The sequence below is a fragment of the Lissotriton vulgaris genome, chromosome 9 (genome assembly GCF_964263255.1).
Source record: "Lissotriton vulgaris chromosome 9, aLisVul1.2, whole genome shotgun sequence".
In the NCBI taxonomy this organism is placed as follows: domain Eukaryota; kingdom Metazoa; phylum Chordata; class Amphibia; order Caudata; family Salamandridae; genus Lissotriton; species Lissotriton vulgaris.
This window is the reverse complement of record NC_141697.1, coordinates 53,454,799-53,472,568: the sequence shown is the minus strand read 5'-3', so window position 1 is coordinate 53,472,568 and position 17,770 is coordinate 53,454,799. Positions and strand designations below refer to the sequence as shown.

Sequence of the window (17,770 nt, the reverse complement as noted above, 5' to 3'; positions counted from 1 at the left end):
CACTTTGTCTCCTCGCCCCTCTGCACTTTGTCTCTTCGCCGCTCTGCACTTTGTCTCTTCGCCGCTCTGCACTTTGTCTCTTCGCCGCTCTGCACTTTGTCTCTTCGCCGCTTTGCACTTTGCCTCTTCGCCGCTCTGCACTTTGTCTCTTCGCCGCTCTGCACTTTGTCTCTTCGCCGCTCTGCACTTTGTCTCTTCGCCGCTCTGCACTTTGTCTCTTCACCGCTCTGCACTTTGTCTCTTCGCCGCTCTGCACTTTGTCACCTCGCCCTCTGCACTTTGTCTCTTCGCCGCTCTGCACTTTGTCTCTTCGCCCCTCTGCACTTTGTCTCTTCACCCCTCTGCACTTTGTCTCCTCGCCCTCTGCACTTTGTCTCCTCGCCCTCTGCACTTTGTCTCCTCGCCGCTCTGCACTTTGTCTCTTCGCCGCTCTGCACTTTGTCTCTTCGCCGCTCTGCACTTTGTCTCTTCGCCGCTCTGCACTTTGCCTCTTCGCCGCTCTGCACTTTGTCTCTTCGCCGCTCCACACTTTGCTTGGCCTGCAGCTGCCGCCTCTTTCTAAGCTCCACTTTGTTTGGTAACTGCTTGGAATGGGCTGCTGGGCTGCATCGAGTTGCTGTCTGCTGGTTTCCCCCCTCGGCTGCTTCCAGCTGGGCTCGCCTGCCCTCATGAACACTGTTTTCATTTAGCAGCTGAAATGTGTGATTCTGCCTCGCAGCAGGGTGCCTTCCCTTCTCCACGGGCACCGCTTGCTGGGGGCTGCTGGTCTTGGCTTGGCTCTGTTCCTATCCGTGCTGCAAACCTGTCTCCCTCAGCAGCACAGACAATATGGTTTACGTTGCTAACTACAGGAACCCTTAGTGCCTGTCCAGACACTGCTAATAATCAAACACTGCGAAAACACAAACTAACAGTACAAGGCGCTCACGTGTTATCTGTGTGTGCCAGCCCCCAGGCCGCACAGCGAGGGCTCATCAACCCTGGATGCCGTCTAGGTTTGTATAGCAAAATACACAAGATGATGGACGCAATGTTGCACAATGGCAAAACATTCACCCCAGTCACAGATCTGGGTTTAATCCATCGTTATTTTGCTCACCAAGCCACCCCAGTTCAGACATGACCATATGCAAATCAGTCTTGACCCTCTCCTTCATGGGAACAGTCCAGACCGAACTGCCAAGCCATGTCTTCCCTGGATCGGAATCAAGCATCCTAGGACCGGTTTCTGGCTATCAGCCGTCTTCAGCCAGGATAGCTTGACTCCAGTGGCTTAGTGAGCACGGGACCCACGTCTAGGCATACCCTTCCCACATAGGGTGAACAACAAAATACACAAGATGATGGACGCAATGTTGCACAATGGCAAAACATTCACCCCCAGTCACAGATCTGGGTTTAATCCATCGTTATTTTGCTCACCAAGCCACCTAGGTATGTATAGCAGACTTTGCATAGCATAACTGCTTCTAGGCAGGGCTCGAGTCGGGGGTCCACGTGGGTGGACGGCGTCCCCCCACTCTTTTCACAGGGTGGGCACCATCCCCCTGCCAAAAAGCTGGGCCCCACAGAAATATGCTAAACGTGTCCCGGTGTAAATTTCAGACACCGGGATACGTTCAGCACGTGATGTCACAAGGTCATTTGCATACTATCAGTCCCCCCACTTCTTTTTATAAAACTTGTGCCCTGCTTCTAGGCACTCAGACTCATCGAAGCAGGATCAAGTTCTAGGTTGCTCTGAGCTGCCTATGGTCAGATGAGTAGAACTTAACATTTTGACTTTTGTGGCCCTCAGCTTAATCCTTACTGGAATCTGGCGACCCCAACTGAATAATTATTGGGGATACTGGGGGCCCCCACTTAATCATTACTAGGAGTCGAGGACCCCGGCATAAGCGTTTTTGATGATTCGAGCCGCAAAACAATACACATGATAAAATAGTTTACTTAATTCACAGACAAAAATAAAAAAAATAACTAAATAAAATCTAAATTTTAATGGGAAGGTAGGAGCTTTTCTAAATTTAGTTAAGGCTACCCATCGTTTTTGATGCCCTGCTCCCTTGAATCAATCCGAGTACACCAAATTAATTTGTAATCTGCAATTCCAAATTCCTTCACATCTGCACGTTTCAAAATGTTCAAGTTTACATTTTGCTTCTTTATTTCTATACAGTTTATTAAACTGTTATTATTATTTGATTTTCTAAGCAGTCAAGGAGCCCCTGAGTAGATTTTGCGGACTCCCAGGGGTCCCCGGACCACAGGTTCACAACACTGGTCTCAATGACATGTCCAGGGGGAACCTGCATTGATGTATTAAATGCTTTTCACCAATCCCTACTACACGGCAACATATTATTCAGAGTCCATAAGGTCTCTGTTCTGTGGCATGCGTCCTGGATTAACTGTCTATTGAGGGTCATCTTGGTGACGTAGCTGGGGGCCTTGGACGTCACCAGGCCTTCATTGACCAGTGCATCGCCGGTAAGGTGTGCCTGAAGTAAATTCAAGAAGCTTGTCTGAAAACGTGAATCAGTATATATGCAAAAGGTCTCTGGATTTTATTTTACTAAGATGGCCGCAGTCAAACTTGGAGGCTGGTGTGAAAGGCTTTGATATGTGGTGTTCCTACAGATGGACACATGGAATTTGTCGGCTGCTTCAGCTGTACTAGGTTTGGCTCGGTGTTGAGTTATGCATCAAAGGATGAATTAAAAATTGAATATGCTTCTGTCTGTCCGCAGCCTTCAAGGCCCGGTCAAGCCAAGAGGAGAATAAGGATGACCTGCTCGTAGTCTGTCTCTCAACAGCTGCCTTCTACAGCCTTAACTGATTTCAACAAACCATTGAGCCCAGGTCTGTTTCATGGGCCAACATAGGTTTGTACAAAAGCCAAGAGGATCCAGCCCTTGGCGAGGCCCAAGCCAAGGTGGTGTTGCACAACTGATGGCACGCATAACCTTCTTCATTGACCATGCAGCCTCCAGGATGGTGAGCACAGGAGGCCCCCGCACATGGAAGGATGTCCACAGAAGTGTCTCCACAACATGGATGAGTAGACCTCATCAGGTGCCTTTATCATGTCAAGTGTAAATCCTCGAGAGGTCACCATCGTGAGCGGCGCCGGCGAGCATTTTTGTCAGGTGATTTGGGGTGAATAAAATAAGAGCCCCAAATGAGTATTTTCCTCTCCCTTTTAACCAAGGAACAATATCTCCTGCACTTAGGACTCCTGCAAAATGTGTGCCATGTCTTTCCAAGGCTCTCCACCTGAACATCAGGAATTATTCTAGTTCTAGCACATCAGGAAAGCCAAGCGCAGCAGCTCCCTTCCTACTTCAATGTCTCCATTGGGTTCCTTCCTACAGATGTTTACTGTGCCAGGGTTCACCCTAAAAGAGAAACGACCTGCCAAAACATGCCACAAAGTAAAAGATACTCAAGACCGCAACTCTTGCACTGGAATAGTTAGGTTGCCTTCCTCCAGTCTCACGGCACGTTCTCACCACGGGCCATCTCTTGAGGACCAGGGCTTACAAAGCCCACGCACAGACTCCTCCTTCACAAGTACCATAACTGTCCAGGACAGATGAGGGAAAGTGGGCAGATTCATTAAGAAAGGGACTAGGATCTGCCAGTAAATAGTACTCCATGTACTCCTCTCTTCAGACTCATGCAAAGACTGATCAGCATGGAATCTAAAAGGGGCATAGTAGGAAAGGATCAGCCACACAAACTGATGAGAAGCATGAAGGAACCTCAGAAGGTCCACAGCTTAGTACCTGGAGAATACATCCCAAACAGCTCACGCGGCTTCTTAGCTGACGAGATGGGAGAATGTTTTTGGAAAATAGCGGATACTGATTAGGTCATCAATGCCCTTTAAACTTGGCTCACTCTGCAATACTATATCCGTATCTCTCTAATCCAGGACCAGGACGCCTTTGGGCAACTACAGGTTCAATAAGAACCTCTAAATAAAATACAAATCAGACATTTTGCATTAATCAGAAATTGAAAAGGCATCAAATGAGAGTCTCAAGATAGGACCATTTGTAGAATACGGTCGGTCTAAAGAAGGATGGATTTAGCCCACAAAAAGTTATTCTCAAGGGCTCTTCCAGGACGCAGTGCATAAAGATCCTCCTAGACGATGGACTTGAGGAGTGGCGCAATATCTGTTGGTTAAAGGATGGAGACTGCCCACACGTTTGGGTGTTACGAAGAGTTGGTACGGACTAAAACGTAGTCTCAATGAACACCAAAATTGTGCAGAACAGATGTGACAGAGTAATTCCCTCATTCTGGGTGCAGAGGTCCTACAATCGTAAATAATTTCTAAATCACCTTTGAACTGGCTTAGGGAATGTCCTCTGTGCAACAGGAGTCTGGGGATACAAACAAATACACTTGCAACAGAATTTATACAGGTCCCTCCTAAAAGAAAATAGTGCCAGCACAACTCCACTTCCGCACGTGACCATGCAAGGGCACACCTGAAAATCACGGTACATAAAGTACAGAAGAGTGGGTTGATGTTGATGTTCATTAGGAGTTCGATGGATAAACCTTGGCTGCTTGGCCCTTTTCTAAATTGCACTTGTAAAAGGGTCCTGCAAGATGCTGTCCTAAAAGCCTAAAGGTTAATCAACTTGCTATTGGAGAGTTTCACAAAACCCATTACACAATTTTCTGGCAGCCATAAGAACAGGGTTGACACCTTAATTATTACAGATAATTCATCCTTCCGTCCTTGCTTAACATCCAAGGCATCACTGAAGATGTTTTTTATTGTGTACTTAGCCCCTTAGTACGAATGACCCTCTTAACGGGCCGATAATTCGCCAGCTCTGCCATTGCTGATACTAGGGGTACCCGTAACATCAGCGGTGGAGGAAAATCAAGGCCATTAAGAGTTGGACCCCAACGGTGTACCACAAAACAAGGAATTACAGGGGAATCAGTCATTCTGGGTTCGATTCCCCGGGTAATTTCTCCTTTTGGACAGGTCTTTCCCTTGGGGATTTCGGCTCCCTGTAGCTGCTGAAATCTCTGGGTGAAAGTAAACAGATCCGCGGTGTTCAAGTGGATCTCATAGTTCAATCAATCAATCAGGGGTTTGTAAAGCGCGCTACTCACCGGTGAGGGTCTCAAGGCTCATAGTTCTTGGAGTACATCTGATGGAGCTGCTAACAACCATCAACAGCCCCATCCAAGTTAAGTGATCACTCCTAATGAGGGCCTTAGAGTTGGATGAGTCCACCAGCACCATAACTCTGACCACAGGAGCTTGTGGTGCCACAAGTCAGACTTGGAATGAGGGGAGCGTAGCACGCTAGGTTAGGTTAATGAGTCAAACAAACATTTTGCCACATGTTTTGGAAGCGGGAAATACTTGTGATTGTCTTAAGGTTTCGTTATGACTTCTGCTAGCTTCCATAGGTTTCTCAATCACCACCTCAGGCACTTAACCGATGACTGCATTGTGGTGTATTTGGGACGCATCTCAATCTTTTCGGAAGACTCTTGACCATAGAAAGGATAAGACAAACTGCCTTCGCTTGCTTGTAAGCCTCAACGGTGTTCAAAGATGAAGATAATACTTCTTTATCAACAACACCATGGCCGTCTCTGGATACTGCCGGCTTACTCAGGTGAGTTAAGGAATGTGTGAAAGGTCACCTAAGAAATGGAATATTCTCTTTGTTTCCTAGACATATACAACAACAAGGACCTGCGTTACGGCATTATCACACCTGGCCATCTTATTTCAATCCACTGAAATCCATGAAGATCTTGAATAATCTAAGAATATTACTACATGGGGAATGTGACAACCAGATGACATTTGACTGAGGATCTGTTACCCTCAAGGGAGAGGCAGTGACTCAGCCAAACTGAACTCATGACAAACACCTTGACCATCAGGAACCATCTACATTCTTTTAGTGTATACTAGTCAACCACTAAAGCCCCAAGGCAGAGGAGCCTCAGCATATTCACAGGTAACCTCCTTGATTCAGCAGAAGTTGTATTGTCAATCACAAAATACATGTTCCTTCTTGAAAATATAAATAACTGGCAACTGGCCAAACTAGCAGCTCGGCTCAAGCAATCAAGGATAGCAATATCCTGGGCTCCATGAAAATGTAAAGCAACTAACACTACACGAACTCAGCAGTACCCTGCACTTCTTGCTCTCACAGACCCCAGTACCTATGTATACAGGTTCCCACCACCTCTCCTGGATGGACCGCACCAGCATCTCTTCCACTAAAGAAGGGGGCTTCCCCCCAACCCTGGAGCACAGCCAAACTGGGTACAGCCTTTACCCAACTAAACTGTAAGTATTTATACCCAAACACAAGCTCTATTGGACAGTCTTGACCCACCTCTTATAAACACAATCTACATCGCTAATCATCTGTAGTTATTTGTCATAAATGCATCCATTCAACTAGTCCATTAATACCCAAAAAAGTAAAAGACGTAAGTAGATAACACATGATGAACACTTTAAAACAAGGTGGCAGAGCAACACTGGAGCAAGTTCTGGGTGCTGCCATCTGGACTAAGTGTTGAACACAAGCCAGCTGCAAGAAAGCTTTCTGCAATACATCATCAAAGGCACATTTTCAATACTGACTCCCAGAAGCCGAAGATTCCACCTGAGAACTGATCCAGGCCTACAAAGTAATGGTAACTACAAAGGGTTGTGTTGCCATCTCATCTCCCTCCAAAGATCTCTGTAACAAACTCATCAAAATCTTCAGAAAAAAGAAATGACTTATTTTCAGCTAACCCTGCAATATCTGCTACTGACATCATTCTAAGCACTGGTAAATCCAGCTTACCACTGTCCCTCCAGCGGGCAGGCCACTGCGTACACAGATTAAATCAGAATGATCGTCTAACATTCAAACACCTTTGGGTGCAAATGTCAACACCCTCAGCCAGCCAGCACCAGCTCGATCACCAGCAACCTCATCAACAAATCTCAACACATGGCACCCTGGCCGAATTCACATGAAATCTGAAAAACCATCCTTCTTCCCTTTAAAAAGCATGTGCCAACCCTAAGATATTGTCCAACTACAGACCCACCTCTGACCTCCTATGGAAAACAGGCCCTGGAGGAAATTAGGACACCAAATCTGTTCTCCAAACGGGTGAGAACTTGTCCTAAGACTCAGAGAAGCCGGAATAGAGGAAATTGTTCTCAGCTGGATCTTGTCCAACTTACACAATAGAATAAATATCCTCCATACTCCCCTTCCTCTCATCAAAAACCTACGGCATAAAAGAAGGAGTCCCTCAAGACGCTATCATCACACCCCTTCTATTCAACATCCACATGAAATTCTTACTGGAACTGATTAATGTTTTTTACTTGATCTGCCATAACTACGCACACAAACTGCAGATGCTCCTTAAACTAGAAAACCCCAATGACATTGGAAACAGCAAAACCTTCAGTTGTCTTTGGGCTGTTGCCCAGTGGATGACATGAAGCCACCTCAAATTGAACGTCCCCAAAACTGAAATACTCACCAGGGGTGACTGGAAAACCTATGGCCCTCTCCTCACCAGGCCTGACCAAGTAGGACCTCCACAGACTCCAAGCTGGCCATGAATTCCCAAGAGGATACGATATCAAGATCAGGATTTCCCACACGTAGGATTCCCCCACTAGCTCTGGTGATCATCTCTCTTGTCCTATTCAATTACAATACTGGTCGGTATCCTGGCTCACCGTTATCAACAACAAGAAGATTAAAGAGAATTCAGAAATCCCTTTCCAGTCTACTCCTACATGACAAGTCACAAGCACATGTCACCCCTGCCTTGAGGGCCATACACTGGTTACCAGAAGATCGTCCTTCAAGCAGCTTTGTATCGCACACAAGGCAATCCATGGCAAAGGACCACTCTTCATCAGAAAGAAAATCACAAAGTACATCCAACAAAGAAACCTACGCTCTAGACTGCTACCACCATCTCAACATCCCAACATGCAAGAAAAGAAACATCGGTGGGGCCTCTTTCTCTGAACATGCAGCCAACCTATGGGAATTGTTACCCCAAAACATACGATCTAGTAAGAGCCATCTCAGCTTCAGAAACTAGTCAACAGCTGGCTCTTCCGGATATGTTCACAAAGCAACAAAGTAATGAAATGCACAAGACGTTAAAAAAATATCTACATGTAGTCAATGCATGCATATTTCCCCCTTACACAAATACATGTCTATGTATAAAGACATCGTAATGGGTATGTACATATGTGGGTGTATATGGGTCTGTACTTTGTATAGGGATGGCACAGGTCGGCTGGCTGTATGTTTACGTAAACATATAGCCATTTGTATTGTTATGTTTAAAGATATACATACATATATAAAATATTGACTGTTATTTATACATTCAGTGTTGTGCCCATATTCATGTGTGCATCAGTAGGGGTGTAGGCTTTGTATATGGATGTACCTACATACATGTGTTTGCAGTTACATGCACATATACGCACATGAAAGTTTTTCATATATAAATACGTGTGTACACATGGAAATATATGTTGAGACATAACATGTAGATGAACACATATGGCATATGCTTCTTTGTATGATAATACATACCTCAATGTATGTATATATGATTATAGGAAAGGTACCTATATATACACAGGTGAAACAAAAAAAATTCAATAAAAAATACTAAATGTTATTTATATGGGAATGTACGTATATTTATGCACAATATGGGCGTGTCTATGTGGAAGTGTAAGATATAGATATCCCCCCAACAATCCGGCATCCCATTATCACGCTATCCATCCGGCGAATAAAAAGGAGACGGGTCGCCACTCGTATGCTTTTTATACCATGTTTAGTAACACATGCAGCAAAACAGCCCGATGCGTTTCAAAGCAATAGGCTCCTTATTCACAGGAACAGCTACAATCACATACAAGTGACGGCCCGTTTCCCCTTTATTTGCCGGGTGGAAAGTGTGATAGTGGGAAACTGGATTGTTGGAATACAGAGGGGCTCACTACCCCACCGCATTGAAGAGGGTTGGGGAACAAGTGACGTCTTTGTTGGGATAAATAAATATATATATATATATTTTGATATGTCTGAATACATTTCAATTATTTTTTAATTATGAAAAAAAAATCTCTATCGGTCCTATCTCCACTGTGACTCATCCCAACACTTTCTGACTACTACAGATTTCCAAACTGTTCCCTTCTCCTATCCAATTCATCCACTAACGGCCGCTCATGTTAATCACTCCAAATAGCACCTAACATCCTCCCCTTTACTAATCCACCTCAATTAATCTATCCCTGCTCAAAACACTAGAGTAAATGGATGAGATCACAAGAGCACAAACGTACGCTTACCACAACTAACACTACAAGGGAAAAGGAAGCACATATTACTAATCTACTACCAATTTACATCTAACCTTAGGTTTCGCAGAAGTGCGCTTCGTACTTCAAAATCGATTCAAGGCCTTGTGAGATGTAAAAGGTGAAACATAAATACAATTTACAAACACTGTGACAAACAAACAAAGACAGTTCTGGACGTAGAAAGCTTCACACTTAGATAACCAACATAAATTCAGACTTTCTTTGGACAACTGATACTACACAGCAACATTTTTTTTTTTTTAAATAATTTTAAAAAGTGTCTGCATCTTTCTTTTTGTCCAACATTCAGAATACGGCCTCCTGTTGAGGAGCAACAATGCTATCGGTGTGCTCTCTTTGAGAAATGCAACGCGCCTCATGAACCGCAATACATTAGATTATATGTAATCATTTTGTATAAGCACAGCACAAGAATACAAATAGGCCCCGCCTCTTGCATTGTCTCTTGGGCCGACCCTGCAGGAGACTCGTCGTAGAACCGCCTCTGCCCTCCAGTGTACGCAGCCGAGGCATTTTATTCCAGAGTGGCGCGGATTTATTGAGGCTCTGATACACAGCGGCGTACACTAAAAATTACTCTCCTTCCGATTTCATTGTGCAGTGTAAAAAAGGCACCGAATGCAATCAAGCCCCCCCCCTTTGGTCCCATTCCCTTAAAGGGAAAAGAGGGGTGAGCAGTAAGGGCGCCACAAAGGCGTTATAAAAGATGCATTAAAGGCACTCTCAGATTTATGGGCCTCTATTAACTTCTGTGATTCCCAAGCCAATGAATTTGCGCTTTTTTCTGCCGTTAACGGTGTCTGAGATGGACCTGCCTCGGCTGATCTACCTGCTGCAGACCGCTTTCTTCACGAGCTCCAGAGAGCAGCAGGTCCATAGCAATCAGGGCCCTGACGGTGACAAATGTGCTGCTGCCGAGTCCCAGAAAATAACACACATCCACTTTAATCTCTCTCTTGATTAAATCGCAGCACCCTCCACCACCCCGCCTCTCCGCCGCCACCAGCCTGACACCATGTGATTTGCTGGTGAGGCATCACTGCAGCCCACTCTACAGCCTATGTTCCCTCCCTGCCCAAACACCTTCATCCTGCTGCAGCCCGATTGAATGCTGAGGGGCGCTGGACTCCATGATGATGCGCATAAGGAACACCATTGAACGACAAAAACAACATGGCCGCACAATGGCAGACAGATGACTTCTTTAGCAGAGAGAACTTGGTCGTCACACTGGCAGCCAGACGACCTCTTTAGCAAAGACAACATGGCCTCACACTGCCAGATTACCTCAATAGCAAAGACAACACGGTATACCTTACTATTTATCTTTATAGTTGTAAGTGTTATTTATTGGTGCATAGTATGTATTATATATGCATTCTCTCTTTTTCTTTTCCATGTATTCCGTATATTTATTCATATCATTCAAATTGTAAGTTATTATTAACTTTATTGTACTTACGATGCAATTTTCTCAAAATGTCAATAAAAAAATGATAACACAAAGACAACATGGTAATCGCACTGGCAACCAGCTGACCTCTTTCGCTAATGCAAAATGGCTGCACAGTGGCAGTCAGACGACCTCTTCAGCAAATGCAATATGGCTGCCCTCTAGCAGTCAAACAATCGCTTTCACTATTGCAAAATGGCTGCCCCCTGGCACTCAGACGAACTCTTTAGCGAATACAACATGGCCGCACTCTAGCATCCAGGTGACCCCTTTCGTGACTGTAACATCGCCACACTCTGGCAACCAAATGACCTCTTTCATAAATACAACATGGCTGCACGCTGGCAGACAGACAGATTACCTCTTCCGCGCTTGCAAGATGGCTGCACGCTGGAAGACAGACGACCTCTTTAGCAAATACAACATGGCCGCACTCTAGCAGCCAGATGACCTTTCACAAACGCAAGATGGCTGCACACTGGCGGTCAGATAACCGCTTTAGCGAATGCAACATGGCCGCACTCTAGCAGTCAGATGACCTTTCGCAAATGCAAGATGGCTGCACACTGGCGGACAGATGACCTCTGTAACAAATACAACATGGCAGCACACGGACAGATGACCTCTTTAGCAAAGACAACATGTGTGCAACACTGGCAGCCAGACGACCTCTGCAACAAATAGATCATGGCCACACAGTGTCAGACATGATCTTCTTAGCAAACACACGTGGCCCCACACTAGCAGCCCCATGACCTCTTTAGCATTCGAGATTTCAAGTGCATCGGCCAGGTTTGAGCATGAGCCGCAGTCCTCCCGCCTTTGCCCCCACAACAGCCTCCCTCACAAAGGTAAACAGCAGGCAATGCAATAAAACCGCTGCAGAACACGGGAACGGCCCCTTCCCCTTCCAGGAGACTAGGCAAATATTTATGGGGCAGTTGACTAACTCCTGCCTAGTCCGGGGAAAAAAGCAGAGCAATTTAGCCGGATATTCATGACCCACTTTGAATATCACATTGAATATTACTCATAAATCTTTTACGAGCCAATCCCCAGAGCTCACTTAACAGCCGGTTTTAATCATGCATCTGACACCGAGAAAATAACACAATGTATTTTTCCAGTGGCAAATTAATTTAGGCGGGAACCGCCTCCCGAGGCTGCACTCTCTTCGGCGGGCGCGCGGGAAAGGCGTCCTTCATTCCGACGGTTTATCTTCCAATACCCAACCATTAAAAAAGCACAATGTGTTTTTTTTACCTCCTTCCTGCAGCAGGTAATAGTATCACACAACCGTTTGGTGTGTTTTTTTTTCTCCCGTTTCTAACCGTGCAGCTGTTGGTAGATGAACGTCACATTTTCTCTTCAAAAAAATAAACAAATAAACAAACGTGGCCATGTCATTTTTCCCGTATATTTCTTAGGGATTTTTTTTAAATGTGTTTACTGCCAATTGGCTGATTTTTTTTCCCGCTTATATTTTTCTATGTTTCTAATCCATTTCAATTGATTTTAATTTTTTGTGAATAATGTTAATCATGTTTTATACTAGCAGTGTGGATTAGAAACGGAGAGATCCCCAATCGTGTCATTATTTAAATTATTTATGCATAGCCCAACCTTTCATTTCATTGTCTTTCTCAGTGTGATCCCCCCTAGTACGCCCCTCTCAACTAACAAGGCGCACGCTGAAAGAAGACGCGCGTACACAGATCTGGTGGTAAGCGACGACACTCCACAAAATGGCAGCACCATCAAACGTGGACCGAGCTTTCTCCATTACATCCCTCCCCTACTAACAAGTTGGAACCTATAATAAACCAGTGCCAAGCTTACGTGCCTCATAATAGCAATGGGACCCCGTCATTCTAGTGCCTCAGCCAGGTGGAGTACCTCTGTTCTCCGTGGGTACTATAGGCTGCCCCTAGAAATTATCTGATCAGCACCCGAGTGATCGATGGCTGGTGGACTCAGTTGACCTCCAAACATGTACCTCTTTTCGCCAACATATCCTTTGCATTTGCTGTGCTTTGCTTCCCCCAGACTCATGGTACGCCGGCTCCATCAGCCTCTGAATTTCAATATGAAGGCCGCCTCTGTCTAGATGCTAGGAGGAGGAGAGTTTATGTAGGCTCTGTGCATCCTTTTTATCCATGATCACAGTTCTTTTTCGTTTTTTGTACGGTATGCATTGGATGACATGATAGGTGGCACGTGTTAAACCTTCCTTTTCTGTGTATTAAGATTCGGTTTCCCATCTGCAAGTTTCTTCCAGATGTTCTCCTTCTCAGGGGTTCCTCGTGATTTTTCTTCTTTTGTCTTTTGCAACCTCTATTCTTCTTTTGCGTTGTTTGTTGTGTGCACATCTATGAGTGGAGTGCTTGGTGTGGATGTGTTTCCAAGAAGAAATTTCCTGGTTCCAGTCCTGTGGGGAGGTCCTGCACAGGGAGGTCATAATTGGCTGTAGTGATTGTCGTGTGTTTTGCGCTGCATGTAATACTGCTCTGATGGTGCACATGGGGTGATCCTTTGATGTCCAAAGACACATTGTGCAGAATATGTGCAGGATCTCGAAATCAAATAGTGAAAAAGAGGACTTTTATCGGTTTAGATAAACAGAGATATTGAAATAATTGTAAACATGGAATTTAGTTATGGGGGGATTTCACCTTTTGTTGCATTGCCTAATAACGCTGTAAGGGGGTGTTTCGAACAACTATCCACAATGACCAGGGAGTGTTCACTGACCATATACCTGTCCATACTCTTTATCCCATGCTTTTGTCAGACTATTGTCAGGAAGCAGGGATTAGAGGCGTCACTTACTGTCAAGTCTGGTTTTAGTGCAAGGCAGGGGAGAATCAAAAGTAGATGTACGCAAAACAATTGCAACAGTTTGATAAGACAATGTGATTAAACTAGACCCTATAAATCTTTCTTGCTGGGTGAGGTGTAAAATGTACACATTTTTGTTAATAAATTAACAACTATTACAAGTAATGTGCTGTCCTTTCACAAAAACTTCATTTTGAAGACAAGCTTGATGCAGAAATAAGTAGAAATTAACTGGGGTGAAGGAAACTAGAAACCATACTAAGACAACAATCAAACTAGTCATGAGATAACATGAAAAGGAACAGTTTCCCTCAAATATTGAAATCGCTCTTAGTAGTGGAAGCGAAGGATTGTTGAAAATGTTAAATGTGCAAAGAAGAGAGGGAGCGTGCTGCATTGTAACATCAAGAGATCCCTTAACCCAATGTGTTGATGCGTAGAGCGGCAGAGCATTCCAGGTAAGGCAATACCATGTCCAATCTTCCAAGAAATCTACAATGACTTGGGCTGAAGGTAGACGGACCGTATCCAGGCTGGACAACCTCATTTGAAGAAATGCATTCAGAGCAGATCAAAACATGAAGCTACAATAAAATAGGTTAAAGTAACACCTTTTTCAGAAGTATTGATAACTAATAAATCCTTAACGAAATTCATCAACCTGGGAGTTCAGAAGTCCTCTAGGATTGCTTTGCAGCCATGAAGGTTTTTTGTTATGACAATTCTGTGATCTCCTTTCTAAACTCCTTAAAAACGCTGGTCCACTACATCCAACCACCATGAACTACTAATTCCTATGTATATCTGTCATCATAAAACAAACACGCAACAACAGGGAAACCGTACTATGATATATAAAAAAAACAATCTAAATAATCCTTAAAAAAATAAGAACATAGATGTACCTACAATACAATATTTTTGACTATTCAAAATCAAAGGTAGTCATTTCATGAACCTTGCAAAAATGATGGCTGAATAGAAGATTCCTGCATTCAAACCGGTCACCAGCAGGATATGCAGAGATCTTCCCAGCACCATTTAAATCCAATGAACCATTAAAAGTAGATTAACAGATGCCATGGTTTCCTGGATGACCTGCACGCCTACACATTTGATTTTAGCTTCCTTTGTGTGCTTTGATTTTGAGAAGCCTCTTCACTTATCAGAGTAGCTGGCTGCAATGAAGATAAGTTTGATCCCAAAATTCACATAACTAGAAAATTCATTTTATTGTGTGTAATCTATATGGAGCGGGTTCAACCCTCAAACTGATGATAGCTTACTTCTACATTTGAACAGGACTGCTTTAAGATGGCTTCTTCGAGCAAGATTTGAAAAGACAGATTGTGTCAGACACAAATAAGGCCCGGAGCCGTTTAAAGAAAGAGGGATCTAAATCAACGAGGAGCTAATGTCGTCTTGATGAACCCAAAAGCTTTGTTACATTGACCACAGCATTAATAGAGGAAAGATATTTCCTTGATGTTGTTTCCCACAACATAATTCAGATGCTGCATCCCAATAAAATAGCTGCTCGAATTTACTCAAAATTATATTTTTTATCAATTGAAGAGCTGTGATCTCTTTTCACATACAGCAGCATCCTCCCAGCTATGTTTATGCCTTCATGAACCTCAAACACTCATCCTTTTCCACAAGGGACTCCCCTTATTGATGAATAATCTTGTGTTACATCAGAATTACGCGGTTTCAGTTTCCGATTATTGCAATCGCAAACCCTTTTGTGACCAAGGCTAGTAGCTTTTACTTCACAGTGTAAAATGCCTCTCAGCTGCTTATTGGTCTGGAAGGCTTGATTAAAATAAAACTTACGATCAACTCCGTCGCGAATTTGCAGATACCGTTCCAGCACAATGCGAGCCATCAGAGCCGGGGAAAAGTCCACCTGTGAGGAAAAAAAGTAGAGAGTTAAAGGTCTCAAAGCTAGAACGGTGTGCCTACAGGTGATTGGGGGAATGCAAGAAGGAGCTTACCAATCCCTTAGATGGAAACAGTGTACTGAAATCAGAGACAAACCTCATCATAGTTAAACATTATGGTTTATGAAATTGAGAGATAACTTGCAGTTAGATGGGAGCAGAAGAGGCCTAGTGGGGTGGGAGGAAAGCCTGGAGCACAGCTTTCAAACCTTTACCCAGCTTCTGCAAAGCTATTTGGGTGAAGTGCTTGTGTTCTCCTAGGTCACATCTCAGGTTACAGAAAAAGATGAGCCTTGCTTGATGAAAGGGAATACCAGTTTCCCAGCAGCTGCCACATCTATGAAGTCCTGGCATCAACCTATGAACCAATGTCATCTTGACGTTTACAGTCTCTGCCAGGGCTTGACAAGGAGGAGTCTGTCCACATCGGAGACGTGGCGGCGTGGGAAGCATGTACAGGCCTCCGCAGAAAGCGCCTTCTCAGGACTAGACTTCATGGTTCTACACGTGCACGTCCACAGGTGGGGAGAAGAACATGTGTAAGATAAAGCAATACATCACAAAGCCCAACATTCCCAAAGGGCAGCAGGAGTTAGGGGCTATCTGAGTGGGTTAAGTGGACACAAACGAGGTTCTGAATACGCGACAACTAGTAGGGAAATTACTGGATTAGAGGGCCTTGGATTTCTTTTTCTACCTCCTCATGTTATAATCTATTTTTACATACCACAGTATTTTGCTTTTTCAAGACCCTAAATAGGAGTGTTCCCAAAACAATGGCATTCGTTTTATCCACTTGCTAGGATGCTGGCCCTGGGCCTTCAGCTATTCAAGCTAGGGGTGGGAAAGGAGGACTGGCTACTCCCTCTACTATAGCTACCCATCCTATCCCAGCAGACATGTAGGGGTGTTATGGGGTTAGTCAGTGCATATAGCTCGTGCCGCATCTCCCACATCCACAGCCTGGGCTACCAGAGCAGTTTGCGATCCGCCCAACACACCTCGCAGGTGGGACTTCTCTCTGCCCAAACCACTGCAGGCCCCTGAACCGTGAAAGGCCAAGTGAGGCTAAAATAAATATTTCCATAGGATCCAGGAACATGTACTCTTGGACTCAGGGGAGTGTATATGCAACCTGTCTTGTAAAGCTGAGTCAGGGGATCCAGTGAATTGCTCCTACACCAGTCCTGGTCTGGGCAAGGGAACTGGGGCCGTATCCCATTTGTATATTTATATGACCCTTCCACACACGGAAGTGTAAGCTCCAGTGAGCCCCGTGGCCCACCAATGGGATCTCCTGGGCAGTCTGCTTACGATTTTAGTCCGATAGTCCTAGGCTCAAGCTAGCTGTAGGCGTTGTGTAGGACTTTGTTGTGTGTCCGTGTTACTGTGATGGTTAAGAAGATTAGACAGGAACACGGAGACAAGAGGATCCCTAGGTCAGGTAGAGTAGGTTGCATCACAGAGACGAACCAGAGAGAGGGTAGAGCCTCTTGTACATAAGCCCATTGGTTGGAGCAGTTCTTTCCTCCTCAGGGATTTGCGAATGAGGTGGAAACAGCATATCGAAGCCTGCGGACGAGGATAGCCCGCTTTCCGTGGCAACCTTTGGAAAGAGACCACCAACTGAGAAGTTTTCCTCCTCACATCTACATTGCTCTGAGCCGGCCACAAGTTGGTGGGAAAGTGCCTGGAAAGGGACGGGTCCTTCTCAACTTTGAGGCACACGCCATGGTGCATGCCTCAAGCTAGAGCGCAAAGGACGAGTCCGACTCCCCCCTTAGCCTGAAAGACCAATTTTGCAGACTCAGGACCGTCTAGCATGCCGGCAGTTTATGTCTAGGCAAACTGTAAACTGCTCAGAAATCCTTTTATTACCCTAGTTGGGCACCTGAGGAGTGCAGACCTCCACTGGGGTGATTGTTTTCCACCCATGAAAGATCCAAATGAGTCTTCAGGATCCAGTTTGAGATGTTTTGGGTGTTTTGATGGACTTTTTCTGGAGTAGCAGTTTTTTAATGACATGTGCACTGTTAAAGTTAACGACCCGGAACAGCTGCTATGACGTGGATCGTCACGTGTGGAACTTTA

At 44.7% G+C, this 17,770-nt stretch overlaps 1 protein-coding gene across 1 annotated transcript in view; it reads right to left on the bottom strand.

Moving 5' to 3' along the window:
• Nucleotides 1-17,770, bottom strand: part of CDIN1 (CDAN1 interacting nuclease 1) — a 786,301-nt gene that overhangs the window by 446,827 nt on the left and 321,704 nt on the right. Inside the window, exon 5 of the mRNA XM_086936566.1 lies at nt 15,573-15,645. Within this exon, the coding sequence (XP_086792692.1) occupies nt 15,573-15,645 (73 nt within the window). The remainder of the gene's footprint in view (nt 1-15,572; nt 15,646-17,770) is intronic.